The following is a 16,878-nucleotide window of genomic DNA, read 5'->3' on the forward strand; positions in this document are numbered from 1 at the left end:
TTTATTAGTCTATTATTGAGACCTTTTAACTGTTTCTTCCCCATTATCTGCAATCTAAAAGATCTGTTCCTTTTTCTTCTATTCAGAAGAAATAATTTTTGGTGTGTGGATTTAAGAGAATGAATGCTTTACAGATATAAAACCACTTTGATTTTGTATAGTATTTATATATTGCTTTCAGTTATAATACATGATTAGAAAACACTTGATTCTTTTTGTACTTTACTATGACAGGTAGGACAGATGAGGAAACTGAGACTCAGAATAAATGACATACCAGTAGCTATAAAAGTCTTTGGGGGTTGAACTGGCACACCATGCCCTTTCTCAGGTCTTGGACTTTCAATCCACAGTTCTTCCTTCTGCCTTATATAAAGAAGGACAAATTTGTGGACTATACAAGTCCTTGGTTCATTTTAATTCTTACTGTTTTTTTAAAATTTTAATATTTATGAATAATTGATAGAGATAAACAGGAATTGAAAAGAAACTCACATTAGCTTGATTTTTTTGTCAGCTACTCTGACCTAGTACATACTGTTTGCCCGGTATTTATGCCCCACCCCAGTTAATAGTTTTAGGCATGTCTCTAGGAGAATCACTAAGCTATTAGTCAAAACATCTAGTTGTAGTTTGGGCTTCACAGTTTAGTCCTTGAGTTATACCAAATAAGTCAAATAACTTCTAAAAACCTCATGTCGATTTACAAGAAGGCTAAATGTCTTTTGCCTCTCTGAGTTGCATTAATGATTGAATAATATATTTAAAAATAATTCATAAATCTAATATTCTACCTAAATAAAATACATTCCATAAAAGTACAATTGTCACAGAAACCTTTTCTGGCCTTCAGAATATTAGGGTTTTTACTGGGCCCAGCAGTGAACACCTGTAATCCCAGCTATTTGGGAGGTGGAGGCAGGAAGATCCCAAGTTACAGCCTGGGCAGCATAACAAGACTCCATCATTTTTTATTCTTTGTGATGCCTAATAGAGAAGCTTAATCTGGCCATTGTTTTTCAAGCCACTGTAATCATTTTTTTCATGTGCTTCTTTTAAATATAATCATTTGCTCTTTACTGTGTACTCAAGCATTCTCATCTGCGTATTTTACATGTTAATTTACTGAATCTTTTCACTAGCCTGTGAGGTTAGGTGCTTTTACTACAGTTTGTAGATGAGAACTATAGGCCAGAGATTAATTTATTCAAGGTCTCAAAGCTAGTACATGGTAGCACCAGGATCTAAATTAATCGTTTTTCCCCCTAATTTTTATTCATGTGCTCTTTATGAAATTTTGATCTTTACATACATTTTCCTAATTTTTTAAGATTAGTTTACTTCATTGCCTAGATTGACCTCAAACTCCTGGATTTAAGTGATCCTCCTGCCCCAGCTACTGAAGAGCTGGGATTACAAGCATATGCTACCACATATGGTTTACTTCTTTTTTGACTAACATCAAAACCATAGTGCTGTGACTGCTTATTTATTTATTTGGTACCTGGGATTGAACCCAGAAGCACTTTACCACTGAACCACATCCCCAGTCCTTTTTTATTTTTTGTTTTGAGACCAGGTATCCCTTCATTGCTGAGGCTGGCCTTGACCTTGCAATCTTCCTGCCTCAACCTCCTGAGCTGCTGCAATTTTAAATTAGTAATATTTCATATGTTTCTGTATCACCAAATTAAATCCTCTGAAAACGATACTTAACAAAATTTTGCTTTAGAGTATTGTACTAAGTTTTTCCACCTGTGAATCATTGTATTTTTATAAATTAAAATAAATATTAGCTTACTAGATGCTAGATTCTGAGTTAACATGTTAAGAAGGCAATTATGTTGGGGCATACTTTAGAATAATTGTGTGTATTCAGCGTATTAAAATATCTTAGGCATTGTTTTCTAATTAGAATGTGTGTGTGTGTGTGTGTGTGTGTGTGTGTAGACAAAATAGAGATACATTATCAGCTTCAGCACCAGGGATATAAACCTCAAATGCATTAAGGATGAATCTAAAAACCAAAAAGCTACACAAGTTCTTTAAATGGTATTTAAATATACCATTAAATTCTAATTCTTAGCCAGGTGCTGTGGCACATACTTATAATCCCAGCAGGATCACAAGCTCAAGACCAGCTTAGACATTTAGCAAGACCCTGTCTCAAAATAAAAAAATAAAAAGGACTGGAGATGACATTCAGTAGTAGAAAGTCCCTGGGGATGAATCCCCAGGACAACTAAAAAAAAAAAAAAAATCTATTTTCTTAACAGAGGACCACACTGAAACATTCAAGTGTCTGGCGAAAACATAATTTCCATTCCTTGGATGGAACCTCAACCAGAGCCTTTCATCCTCGAACTGGATTGCCTCTTCTTTCAAGTCCTGTAAGTGCTTTTTTTTTTTTTATCTTATCTCATTCTGAAAACCTACAAACATTTAAAATATTTGCAAGAGTTACATTCAAATTTTACTTGTAAAAAAATTTAAGTGCTTTTGAAATAAATTTTCAGTTGTAAAACATTTTATTATTTGATAGCACAATAATACCCAGGTGATAATATGGGGGGAAAACACTAAAAATAAATAAAAATTATACTTATTGTATTAGAATTAAAATTTTTCATAAAATTCTTTAAAATTTTCATAAAATAACAATATTTTTATTGTTATTAATGCCAAAAAAAAAAAAAAACCCTGATGTCTAGGGGACTTTATATAATAGCCTTTGTAGCTGGGTGTGGTGCCTATAATCTTGGTGACTCAGGAAGCTGAGGTAGAATAACTGCAAGTTTGAGGTCAGCCTCAATTTAGCGAGGTCCTCAGCAACTTAGAGAAACCCTGTCTCAAAATTTAAAAAAATAATAAAAAGGGCTGAGAATGTAAATCACCTCTGGGTTCAATTGCCAGTACCAAAAAAAGTTATTATATCTCAGTAAGTACTGATACATCTGGGAACTAAATTGATATCTGTCGGGGCTGGGGATGTGGCTTAGGCGGTAGCGCGTTTGCCTGGCATGCGTGCGGCCCGGGTTCAATCCTCAGCACCACGTACAAACAAAGATGTTGTGTCCGCTGAAAACTTAAAATGTATATATATATATATTTAAAATTCTCTCTCACTCTCTCTTAAAAAAATAAAAATAAAAAGTAAATTGATACCTGTCTTTGATTTTAAACTCATGAATTTAGTTGTCTTATTGTGAGACATATAAATATCCCTACTCTGTGTTTACAAATAGGTTTATAGATTTGAGTGCAACAGTTTAAAACATCTCTTTGGAGTCACAATGACTTCACCATAGCTTTGTAACATTAGGTAAGAAAAAAATCTCTGAGACCTTCAGGTTTTCAGCTCTAAATAGGGGAAATAGAACCTACCTTAGTATTATGATGATAATTAGAATGATTCTTGGTACATAGTAAGTACTCTGTAATTAGTTGATATGGCTGCCATCTCAGTTAAACATGAGGTAAGACAAGACTTTGGTCAATATGTTGGACTGAGATAAATACAGGAAAACTCTTCTTCCTTTCAAACACAGAAGTCTTGGATAAAATACAACAACTTCTAAATACATAATGTAGTATAAGAATAAGAAAAATAAGTCCCCAAGTACTAACTTGGGGAAGATTGTAGTCCTCTGGGAAATCTGAATCTAATGCAGAGTGAAGGTATGGTATAATGCTCCTACTAGGCTAGAAGTCAAGGATGCAAGTCTGCATCAGTCATAGCTAGAAAAAACTAAACTCTTCATTAAAGCCAGGGAAGACCTGGCTTTCTATTAAATGAGAAAAAAATTTTAATTCACCTCTTTACTCAAAATATTCCAAGGATATGTGGAGTAAGTGAGGAAAAGAAACCCCCAGAAGAAATTAGACCTAAAACCTAAAGCACTTATAGGTAGCATAAATTCAAAAACCCCACAGTGATATTTAGACATGTCTAGCTAAGAAATAGCCATGAAAACTAAATTTGAATTCATGAAATCCAAATTGTGAACCAGTGGAGGAAGCAAACCATCCCACATCTATAGGGCACTAAGGACTGATTTTCTTTAAAAAATTACCTCTTGTTGATAATGATCTCAGAGAGGAAAAAATTACAAAGCACCTTTAAAAATTCATTAGTAGGAACAAGAAATGTAAGAATTCACATATAGAAACCCTGTCACCAGAGTATTTGGATGGATAAAATAATAGATTAGCTGAATAGAAATTTAGCAACTGAGCACATACATAGCACCTAGAAGGAAGTACGAAAAGGGAAATAAATGATAAAATCTAAAGAGCCACAGAAGGTAGTAGATTGATGTGTTCAATATAAGTCTAGCAGATGTTCTAAAAGAAAGACTAGATGAAATAATAAAACCCAATATTAGAAGAAATGAAGATAGAGAACATTCCAGAAATCATGAGAGTTTAGATTGAAAATTTTACAAATAAGTTCTAACTAAAATAAATATCATGGTACCCCTGTACCACTCTGAAAAATTTTAATGTGTAGATATTTTAATGCCAATTGGACCAGTAAATCAGATACTTTACATGTTTAATATTCAAGAATCAAATCTAACTTTTTTTTTTTTTAATATTTTTTTAGGGCTGAGGTTGTGGCTCAGTGGTAGATCGCTCGCCTAGCACATGTGAGGCCCTGGGTTCGATCCTTAGCACCACATAAAAATAAAATAAAGATATTGTGTCCATCTACAACTAAAAAAAGAATAAAATTTTTAAAAATAAATAAATAAATAAATAAATATTTTTTTAATTTATACATTGGCACAATACCTTTAGTTTGTTTATATATTTTTATGTGGTGCTGAGGATCGAACCCAGGGTCTCTCACATGCGAGGCAAGTGCTCTACCACTGAGCCACAACCCCAGCCCTCAAATCTAACTTTTTTTAATATTTATTTTTTAGTTGGACACATAACATCTTTATTTTATTTTATTTATTTATTTTCTGTGTTGCTGAGGATTGAACCCAAGGCCTCACACATGCTAGGTGAATGCTCTACCTCTGAGCCACAACCTCAGCCCAGCAAATCTAATTTTCATGTTGTATATTTTATCCTTAATTTATATCTGGAGCCAGGTGAGGTGGTGCACACCTGTAATCCCAGCTGCATGGGAGGCTGAGACAGGAGGATCTCAAGTTCAAAGCCAGCCTCAGCAAAAGCGAGACATTAAGCAACTCAGTGAGACCCTGTTTCTAAATAAAATACAAAATAGGGCTGGGAATGTGGCTCAGTAGTTGAGTGCCCCTGAGTTCAATCCCTGATACAATCTCTGGTACCTTCTCACAAAATAAATTTGTATCTGGGTATTTTATTTTTAGGATATTTTGAGTAAGTGGTGGTTTGTCACTGTAATCTGGTATACACAGTGTTTGGAAATCCATGGTGGTATTTTCCAAACCTATTTTCTGTAAAGCTTTAGACTACTTGGGAATGTTGTAGTGATTGGGATGGGCAAAGAAGAATATGTAGTAAATAATATTATTTGAAGTAAACTGGTATGAGATAAATCTTATTATTTTAAAGATAAGTGTAGCTTTCATTTGAAAGTCATTTTCTCAATTCAAGAAAAAATTAGTCTTTTGATATTACAAATGATTATTTTGACCTTAGGTTCCTCAAAGAAAGACACAATCGGGTTGCTTTGATCTGGATTCTTCATTATTGCATCTGAAAAGCTTATCATCTAAAAGGTATTTATTTTAAGATTTCTTTGTGTACATGAAGCAGAATTTCACACAATTCTGATCTTGCACAATAAATAATATTAAGTGTAAAAGTCAAATTGTAATAGAAATCTTATTTTCAATATAATACTATTCATACATAGTTATTAAGGATAAATCAGAAGGAAATTGAGACAATGAGTAGCAACAGTCATAATAAGCACAGAGATTTTAACATTTAGCTACATTTATATATCTCTGATCATTAAACTCTACTTTTTATTCCTTTGCAAAAAAGAAAGCTTTAGCAGTTTTTTCCATGTTGGCAAGTAATATTCAGATTCTAGTCTACTCTATTCTATTCTATTCTATTCTTTTCTTCTCTCTCTCTCTCTCTCTCTCTCTCTCTCTCTCTCTCTCGCGCGCGCGCTCAGCAAATGCTCTAACACTGACCTACATCCACAGCATTCTGATTATATCCTTTGGTCACATAATTTTGCCTTTGTATTTTTATTTTCAGCTAAAAATGAAGATTGATATAGAAATCTGAATTATTTAATATTTCTGGTAGCTGCCACTATATGATATGTCATAAATTCCACCTGGAAACCTTTAGCATGATTGAGATACATATACATATCTCCATCCTTTATCAGATATATGGATATCCTGCATAATATTAACTATTATAACAGATAGGAAATCTAATCTGAAATTTTAAACTATAAATTTTATGTTTTAAAATTTGATGACATTAATTTTATTATTATGGTGGTTTGAGTAAAATTGTTCAGATTCTCCTAATTTAATTTTGTAAAAAGTAAATTAGAAAAGATTGTTTTTAATGTATTCTTTTATTGATTTGTTTTTTGTTTAGTACTCGGCCATGTTTAAACATTGAAGATGATCCAGATATTCATGAAAAACCTTTTTTGAGTTCTAGTGCTCCACCTATAACAAGTCTTAGTCTTCTAGGAAATTTTGAGGTAATGTGTTTTGAAACTATTTTAAGAGTTGAAGTTTTTTAAACTTGGGTCCAGGATAGCATTTATGTTTTTAACTTTCTTAACAAAAAGGAAAAAAAAATTAGCTATATTTTTCTAAAACCTTGAAGTCACCTTTTTAATTCTGTTTTGTTTTCGTGAGAAAAGAAGTTGGAAGAATTGTCTACAGTGACATCTTAGAATTGGGTAACTGGTAGAGGATGTAAAGGACTTTTGGTGAAATCAGGTTAAACACAGGTATCTGTTACTTTAGCCAAGAGGAGAGACTTTACCACATCTTCTCTGAAAATGTGGCTTTGTTAGCCAGGCATGGTGTAGCATGCCTGTAGATCCAGCAATCCAGGAGGCTGAGGCAGGAGGATCATTTGACCAGCCTGGGCAACATAGTGAGATCCTGTTCAAAAAAAAAAAAAAAAGGTTCTGCTACCCAGGAAATGTTTATTCTTTTTTTGTTTGTGGTACCAGGGCCTTGTGCATGCAAGGCAGGTACTATACCAACTGAGCTATAACCTCAACCCCAGGAAATGTGATGATGGCTGATAACAGCCCCTTTATGATCAAGGAGATTAATTAACAAAATCAAATGTTTCTCTGTACTTTATTTGTAACTTTTCTGTAAATATAAATCTATTTTTTAATTATAAAATAATAGAATTTTTAAAAGATCAAAAGGCTAAAGATTTCTAATATATTTACTTCCTTATGTAATGTGAATATTTCAACTTGGGATCAAGTATGTCATAATATCATGAGTTTATCTATTCATGGATTTTGAGTTTTGTTTTGTTTTGTTTTGTTTTGTTTTGTTTTGTTTTGTTTTGTCTTCAGTTTTGAGGATTGAACCCAAGTACAGTGCCACTGAGCTACATCCTCAACCTTTCAAAGTCTTGCTGAGTTGCCAAAGCTGGCTCCTGTCTTAGCCTCCCAAGTAGCTAGGTATGCCACAAAGCCTGGCTTTCTGCCTTTAATTAGAAATCACCTAAACATTAAACATGAACTTGAAAATGCCATTTTAAAAGTGATTTTAATTGGTGAATTTTTTTAGGGAAAAATAATTTCTATTTTGTATTTTTAATTAAAATAAATAGCTTTACCAGAGTTGTGGTACATTTTGTGACCATTGTGCTTTATAATTATTTTAATTTTGAGACTATTTTTCAAAGTTTTAGTGGAAATTTAAAAAAAAGATATTTTTGTGTTAAATTATCTATTTTCCGTGTCACTTTCAAACAATTAGTCCAGAGATGCTGAACTCTATTCCTCTTTGTCTTAGAGTTAAGATTGCTTAGACCATTGTGAGAGTCAGGTGCTCTTCAACCTTTATAAGACAAAAATGTTTATGAGGGAGTAAAAAGCAGTCTGATATATAAAAACTTTAGAACAGGGAAGATGGTTAAAAGATCTATACATTGTTGTTTTCAGAGGGTTCTACTTATGTAAATATGCATACATTTTGTTCATGTGACTCAAGGGACAAAATACAGGGAAGTATTGAGACTGTCTAACCCATATGTATTCTCTTTACAATAAAATTGATACTCTATTCAGTAAGTTAGAGAAGATATTTACTTAGTGAATTAGATACTCTATGTCAATAAGAAAGGTGTATTGGGGAATAGTCTTGAATTCTTAACTTTCACATTGGTCTTGTTTTATGAAGCAGGACAAAATCTTAATTCCTGTAATGTTGTTGAGGGGAATTTGGGTATTTTCACATTATATGTGAGGCCTTAAATGGAGTCTGTGAACACATTGACCCAGAATAACACCCAAATACAGGGGTGTCCTTTATTTCTTTTTCTAATTAGTCACCTTTCTTGCTACCATTAAGAGTTTTCTATTGCAAAACCTCATTATATTCATTCAACTCATCTGTCATGTGATTATCTTCTTCCATCAGTTCAGTTCAACATACCAACAACCACTGAAAATGGATTGTTTTTCCCATACAAGAACTATTTAATCTAAAAAAACCATTTAATCTTAAAATTTTAACCATTTGATCTCAAAAATCCTATTATAATATATAATAAGATAAATCTTTTCTAATAAAATTTTAAGAATAGGTCATTAACTTTTATTTAAAATTTATTTAAAACCTATGATCTAAAAAATCCTATTAAAATAGAGAATATTATTTAAATTTACAGAGAAGTTGAAAATAAAGTACCCTCTGTCACAATAAAATAGCTTGTATTTTTCTAGAATTGTTTATAAATGGAGTCATACCATATTTACTCTTGGGAAGAGGTTTGGAGTCTTCTTTTATACACCATTATTTTGAGATTATCCCTGTTGTCCTAACTTTAAAAGAGTTTATTCCTTTGTATTGCCATTGTATGGATTACAGTTCATTAAATCATTTACCTAATTCTGGAAATTGGGTTGTATTAGGTTTTTACGTATTACAAATAAAGCTGCTATGAATATTTGTGCATAAATTTTTTGTGAACATAAGGTTTCATTTCATTTGGGTAACTACCTGGAAATGGAATATCTGGTTAGTATTAAAGGTATATATATATTTATATACCTTTATATAAATATGTATATTTATATAAAGGTATATAACTTTTTAAGAAACTTACAAACTGTTTTCCAAAGTGACTATACTTTTGTCTTTTTTTTTTTTTTTTAAGTATTGGGGATTAAACCCAGAGCCACTCTACCACTGAGTTACACCCCCTGCCCTTTTTATTTTTTATTTTGAGACAGGGTCTTACTTAGTTGCCAAGCTTGGCCTCCAATTTATAGCCCCCTGCCTCAGCTTCCTGAGTTGCTGGGATTACAGGTACACACTGCTCCAGAAAGTTTTACCATTTTAAGTAGCACTATTAGTATACAAGAGTCTTAGTGCTTCCACATCTATCCCAAAGTTTATACTGGTCAGTCTTTTTAATTATTGTAGTTTGGGATGGGGTTGTGGCTCAGTGGTAGTGCACTTGCCTAGCATGCATGATGCACTTGGTTCAATTCTCAGTACCACGTACAAATAAATAAAAAAAAAATAAAGGTCCATCAACAACTAAAAAATATTTAAAATTAAAAAAATTAAAAATAATAATTATTGTAGTTTTAATTCTATTTCCATAGTGATTAAGCATGGTGACCCTCTTTTCCTATGTTTATTTGCATGTAAGCACATAGGTTTTCCAAGTATTGTCTCCAAATATGAAGTGTGGCTTTACACTTATTTTTGTAACAGTATCTTAAGACAAAAATATTTTTTATTTTGTTTGTCTAATTTATGAATATTTTTTACTGTATATTGCCTTTACTGTATCTAAAACAATCTTTGCCTAGCCCAAGCCTTTTTAACTTTGGCATTCATAATGTTTCTTTGTTAGGGGGAGGTTGTCTGAGCACTGTAGAATATTTGGCAGAATCTTTGGCCTCTACTGGATCAATCCCAGTACCACCCCCATATTGTAGCAACCAAAAATGTCTCCAAATATTGCCAAGTATCCCATGCTTGAAAACCAGTGCCCTAACCTATGGTCATATAGATTTTCTTTTATGTTTTCATCTAGAATTGAATTTTGTAGGTCATATGAGGTGTGTAGTCAAAATTTATTTTTATGCATATGGATGTCAAATTTTCTAATCTTGAAAACATGTATGAGTCCTAAATTTTTTTTTTCTCAAAATTGCTTTAACTAAGTTGGGCATGGTGGCACACATCTGTAATCTCGATGACTTGAGAAGCCAAAGCAGAAGGGTCTCAAGTTCAAGGCCAGGCTCAATGTTTAGTAAGACCTAATCAATTTTGTGAGACCATATCTCAAAGTAAGAAATAAAAAGGGCTGGGATTGTAACTCAGTAGTAAATCATCCCTGGGTTCAATCCCTTGTACCAAAATAATAAATGAATAAAATAAATAATAATAATTGCTTTAACTATTCTAGTTCCTTTATTAATGTAAATTTTAGAATGAGCTTAACTTTTACTACTAAACAGCCATCTGAGATTTTTGTATAGGATGAATTGATATAGATCAATTATGGAGAATACTGACAAATTAAGAATATTAAATGTTTTGATCCATGAAATTCATACCAAATAAGGTAGTCTTGAATTTTTTTAAATCAGTGTTTTATATTTTTCAGCCTACATATTTTGGACCTTTTTTATAGATGTATAATGTTTTCTAGAGATATTGTAAAGTATACTTAAAAATTAATTTCAAGGCCAGGCACAGTGGTGCATGCCTGTAATCCCAGTAGCTCAGGAGGCTGAGATAGTAGGACCTGAAGTTCAAAGCCAGCCTCAACAATGGCGAAATGCTAAGCAACTCAGTGAGACTCTGTATATAAATAAAAATAAAGAATAGGGCTGGGGATGTGGCTTAGTGGTCAAGTGCCCCTGAGTTCAATCCCCCGTACCCCCCCAGAAAATTAATTTCAATTTGGTAATTAATTATAAAGATTCTTTAGGGTTTTCTGTGTAAAGAGTCATGTGATCTATAAGCAGGAAAAATTTTGTTAGTTGATAATCTGTATGTCTTTTATTTTTTTTCATTGTCATATTGTACCAAGTAGGACCTGGAATGTACTGTATGCTAGTATATTAAATTCACAAAATTTGAATTATCCAGAAAGTTAGCAACTAATATGTGTCATTTGTTTTATCTATAAACATTTTTATATGTGCCCTTCCTATAACAATTCTATCCATCTTTAGAATAGTTTTCTTATTTAAGAAACATTTATTAAGGGGCTGGGGTTGTGGCTCATTTGTAAAGCACTTGCCTAGCATGTGAGAGGCCCTTGATTTGATCCTCAGCACCACATAAAAAGAAATAAATAAAGGTATTGTGTCCAACTACAACTAAAAAATAAATATTTTTTATAAAAGAAAGAAGGATTTGTTGAGTACCTACTATGTGTCATACTGTTAGAAATACAAAGCTAAATGATAAAGTTCCTGCTTTATAACAACTATTGAAGAAGAAAGACATAATTTAAAATAATAAAATCCCAAGCAATTAGCACTATATTAGAAGTTTCGTCAGTATTTGTGTGTCTACTATTTTTCTGTTAAAGGTTTTGGGGACAGCTTTAATGAGGAACTGTCACTTGAGCTTGGTTACAAGAGTAGGAATTTGCCAAGTAAATTTGTTCGGGTAGTGGGGAATAACAAGAAATTCCAGATAGAGAAAATTAAATATGTAGAGTTTCACATGCAAAATTAATAAAAGACCATGGCAGGGCTGGAGGTTGTATTACTGGTAGAGAACAGCCCTAGGTCAATCCCCAATACCCCATCCTTCAGTTGGAACTGAAACACAGGGGCTCTGTGCAACAATTTGAGTAGTATTACACTAGATATGGAAAGACTGACTAGAAGATGTTGCATTTTAGTGCAAAGGTGGTAAGGTTCTGATCTAGTGTACTGGAGCAGAAAAAAAGAGATGAGGCCTTGAAACTGAGAGGTAAAATCAACAAGATATTGTTTGATTACAGAGCAGGAGGAAGATATAGAAATTCAGTTGTGGCACAGATCTGTTAGTCTTATCTTTTTGACCAGGAGACTAGAATTTCTTTTCTTTCTTTTTTTAATGGATCTCTTATTTTTTTGCTTATTTGTTTATTTATTTATTTATATATGGTGCTGAGGATTGAACCCAGTACCTCACACATGCCAGGTAAGTACTCTACTACTGAGCCACAACCCCAGCCCTTCTTTCTTTTGTTAAAAATATTTTTAATTATACATGGACACAATGTCATTATTTTATTTACTTTTTAAATTTATTTTTTAAAAAATAAATAAATGACAGTAGAATGCATTACAATTCTTATTACACATATACAGCACAATTTTTCATATCTCTGCTTGTATACAAAGTATGACAGCACCAATTTGCATCTTCATACATGTACTTTGGATGATGATGTCTATCACATTCCACCATCCTTGCTAACCCCCTACTCCCTCCCTTTCCCTCCCACCCCTCTGCCCTATCTAAAATTCATTCATTCCTCCCATGCTCCCCCTCCCTACCCCACTGTGAATCAGCCTCCTTATATCAGAGAAAACATTTGGCATTTGTTTTGGGGGGATTGGCTAACTTCACTTAGCATTATCTTCTCCAACACCATCCATTTACCTGCAAATGCCATAATTTTATTCTCTTTTATTGCTGAGTAAAAAAATCCATTTTTTAATCCATTCATCCACTGAAGGGCATCTAGATTGGCTCCACAGTTTAGCTATTGTGAATTGTGCTGCTATAAACATTAATGTGGCTGTGTCCCTGTAGTATGTTGTTTTTAGTCCTTTGGGTACAGACTGAGGAGAGGGATAGCTGGGTCAAATGATGTTTCCATTCCCAGAATTCCAAGGAATCTCCATACTGCTTTCCAAATTGGCTACACCAATTGGCTACACCAGCAATGTGTGAGTGTACCTTTTTCCCCATATCCTCGCCAATACTTATTGTTGTTGTCTTCATAATAGCTGCCATTATGACTGGAGTAAGGTGATATCTTAAAGTAATTTTGATTTACATTTCTCTTTATTTATTTTTATGTGGTGCTGAGGATCGAACCCAGTGCCTTACTTGTGTGAGGCAAATGCTCTGCTATTGAGCCACAACCCCAGCCTGAGACTTTAGAATTTCTGATGTGTCAACTGTTTCCAATTTAGACTACATAGACTGTTGGATTCATGAGGATTTGCAGGATTAATTATTTAAATAATTAAATAATTATTTTATCACACATCATGATGCATGGATATATGTGTTAATGCGTGTATATTCAATAAAGCTTGCGAAAGTTTTAAAATGTTTCATATACCTGAAAAGATAACCACTAACTTATTTAAAAAAAAGAAGTTATTTTAGCAACCAAGCTTGAAAGAGATATATTTCTGTAATTTTAAGTTTATTTCTAAAACACACTTACTGTTCTTTTTTTTTAAGTTTTTTTTGTTGTAGTTGTAGATAGACATAATGTTTTTATTTTATTTATTTTATGTGGTGCTAAGGCTCAAACCCAGTACCTCACACATGCTAGGCAAGCACTCTGCCACTGAGCTACAGCCCCAGTCCCACACTTACTGTTCTTTTTTTTTTTTTTTAAAGAGAGAGTGAGTGAGAGAGAGAGAGAGAGAGAGAGAGAGAGAAAGAGTGTGTTTTAATATTTATTTTTTAGTTTTCGGCGGACACAACATCTTTGTTTGTATGTGGTGCTGAGGATCGAACCCGGGCCGCATGCATGCCAGGCGAGCGTGCTACCGCTTGAGCCACATCCCCAGACCCACACTTACTGTTCTTTAAATTAAAAAATAAAATACAAAAACTATTTTTAAAAGAAGAATATTTCTCAATTAAAATTCTAAGTGCTTGGCTTCATCTTTTGATAAAACACGTCATGTTATCTTTTAAGTTTCCAAGCACTCCTCTCTTCTTAGTACTATAACAATGTAATAGATAAATACCTTCTCTGATAGAGCACATTTTTTTACTTATAGATATAAAAATAACATTACACAGTTAGGTATAAGTAATGGAGTTCAGCATTGGTTGGAATAGTGAGAGGAGAACCAGTTATATAGGATGGTAGAAGATTGATGGGAGATGAGGCTCATTTCAAGTCTGATAAAGAACATGGCATGGATAGCAATCACTTTTCTACTGCTAGAATGAATGGTAATGTAATATATTTCTTTAAATAAAAAATGAATTAGCATGCTAACCTTTCAAATTTTTTTACCAAATTATTTTGTCTTCCAGGAATCTGTGTTGAACTATCGTTTAGACCCTCTTGGCATTGTTGATGGCTTTACTGCTGAGGTAGGGGCAAGTGGTATTTTTTGCCCCACACATTTGACTCTTCCAGTTGAAGTGTCATTCTACAGTGTTTCAGATGATAATGCTCCTTCTCCTTATATGGCAAGTATATTTTAAATTGTCTTTTTATGCCATTATCAACAAACTTAACATATACCTTTAATTGTTTCAATGCAGTACTTTAAAGTGTAAAATATTTCCTAAGAAAAAATTAGAGGCTGAATTCATACTAACTACCTCAGAAAGCAGATAACCTCTTTTACATTTGAGAATGGTGCTAAACGTCTGTTCTGTGTGATTTATTGATTAGTGACACCACAGTTTCATCTTGTTAATTCTACACAAATTCTCAAGTGCTTACTCTGTATTCTATTTCCAAAAGGATTGCCTTCCTGTGTGGTCTTTATCTCAGTAGAGTTTAGGTAAAGATCTGGTGACCTAAGGCCTCTGTGAGGCCCTTTCACTTCCCTTTCCCCTATTTGCTTTGTCTTTGGTTATTCTTTTCTGATCCTAGGGTTCTGTGAAATACTAGCCATTTCTCACTTATGCTAATGTCTTAGTGGAGAACATGAGAACTAAGGAGAATTAGAGCACAGTCTTGAGCCTTCAATCCTCTGATTTTGTCTTTCCTACTTCTTATTCCAGTGGGTTGTGGGTAAACTTCTACTTCATAAAGGATTCTGAATCCTGGAGTGTGTATTAGTCCTTTTTTTTAAAAATACAAAGAGGGAGAAGTGGCTAACAGTGGAAATCTGTAAAAAGTTTACAGTGATGATATAAAATATGGAGTCAAATGAGTCAAAAGGGTTTTCATGTTAAGTCTTACTTTGAGAAATGTAAATTACTATAAATGTGGAACTGTACATCTCTGGTATTGCCACTTGAACTTTCTAACTTACCATTTGGCCCAGTTGCTTCCTCTCTCCCACCTTTAAAAGGTTTTCAAGAACACTGGTAATAATGTTTTTATTATTAATAAAAGCTATAAAAAGTAACTTATACATAATTGAGAAACCACAGAGAGGAAAGAAAGTTATACTTTTTATATAGCTGACTTATTATTGACACTGTTCAAGAAAAGTTGCTTAGGTTTACTTCATTCTGAAAGTAGAACCTTTTAGTCAAGAATCTGATCAGTGTTTCATACTTTAATAGAAAACTCATAGTTCTGTTTTCTTTTCCCAATAATATTTACTCTTGGAGGTCTTAACACATTAGAATTTACAATATTAGTTGTTATCAAAAGGAGAGACACTGTCCCCTCTTCACAGACCTGCCAAATTATCACATATGTACCACCTATTATTTATTTACCATAGAAAGATATACACACTTTTCCATGATCATTCTGGGAAAATAGCTGTTAATTTTGGACAGTAAATAAAATGGAAAGTACCACTGAGGCAAGTTTTGCATCATAATGAATGCTTCTCATACTGGAATGCTTACAATATAAAATTTAGCTCGAAAGATGTCCATTTTGCTTTACCAGGACATCAAGAAATCTCATCATTTTACATATTCTGTATATAGTGATAGAGACTAGAAAGATAAGATCATTAGTAAATAGAATTCCTGATGGCCATTAGGATGGCTTAGAAACAAGATAAAAGGCTGAAATGACTAAAAATCAGCTCAAGTAAATATCTTTGAGCAAAATTCATAAGCAAGAGATAATTTGAACTATACCTTTAAAAAGCAAAATAGCATTGCCAGGTGCTACCTGTAACCCCAGAGGTTCAGGAGACTGAGGCAGGAAGATTACAAGTTCAAAGTCAGCCTTAGCAAAATTTGCAAGGACACGAGCAACTTGGGAGACCCTGTCTCAAAATAAAAAATAAGAAGGGCTGGGGCTGTGGTACTGTTGTTAAGCACCCTTGGATTCAATCCTGATACCAAAAAAAAAAAAAAAAAAAAAAAAAAATAGAACAAAATAGCATTAATCCTTGACCTTGTTTAATATATTAAAAATGAATGATTAGTAGTAGATAAAAGGTTTTTGTCACTGTGTCTCCAGAAAGTACAGAAATACATCTAATTGCAGAAATACATATAATTGCAGATTTTTAATAGATATAAAGAAGGGTACAAATAAGGTTAGTGAATTAAGTTATCCTTTTACAAATCCCTGACTTCCTTCTCTCTGATAATAATCTTTAATCAACTATCTACTGTATTTTTTTCCTAGGTCATTACTTATTAAGAATGAGCCCCTTGCAAACCTTAGACCACAAATCTTTCCTACTGTAAATTAATAAAATTAATGTTTTTCTTCAGGGAATATTATTTATATTTTAGTAGGTTAGTCAGTTCAAAGGACTGATTATGTCTTATATATCAGCTGGGCATGGTGGTACATGCCTGTAATCCCAGCTACTCAGGAGACTGA

General features: G+C 33.1%; 1 protein-coding gene across 7 annotated transcripts in view; it reads left to right on the plus strand.

The window, feature by feature from the left end:
- ATOSA (atos homolog A) overlaps positions 1–16,878 on the plus strand; it is a 97,967-nt gene that overhangs the window by 71,874 nt on the left and 9,215 nt on the right. For all 7 annotated transcript variants that reach the window (XR_014021456.1, XM_081290014.1, XM_081290011.1 and 4 more), the window contains exons 7-10: positions 2,277–2,390; positions 5,638–5,717; positions 6,568–6,676; positions 14,433–14,591. Coding sequence is in view for 6 of the 7 variants with exons in the window: in XM_081290014.1 (XP_081146140.1) it covers positions 2,277–2,390; positions 5,638–5,717; positions 6,568–6,676; positions 14,433–14,591 (462 nt within the window). In the remaining variant the exon portion in view is untranslated. The remainder of the gene's footprint in view (positions 1–2,276; positions 2,391–5,637; positions 5,718–6,567; positions 6,677–14,432; positions 14,592–16,878) is intronic.

The sequence above is a fragment of the Spermophilus citellus genome (assembly GCF_964194105.1).
Source record: "Spermophilus citellus genome assembly, chromosome: 4".
Taxonomy (NCBI): Eukaryota; Metazoa; Chordata; class Mammalia; order Rodentia; family Sciuridae; genus Spermophilus; species Spermophilus citellus.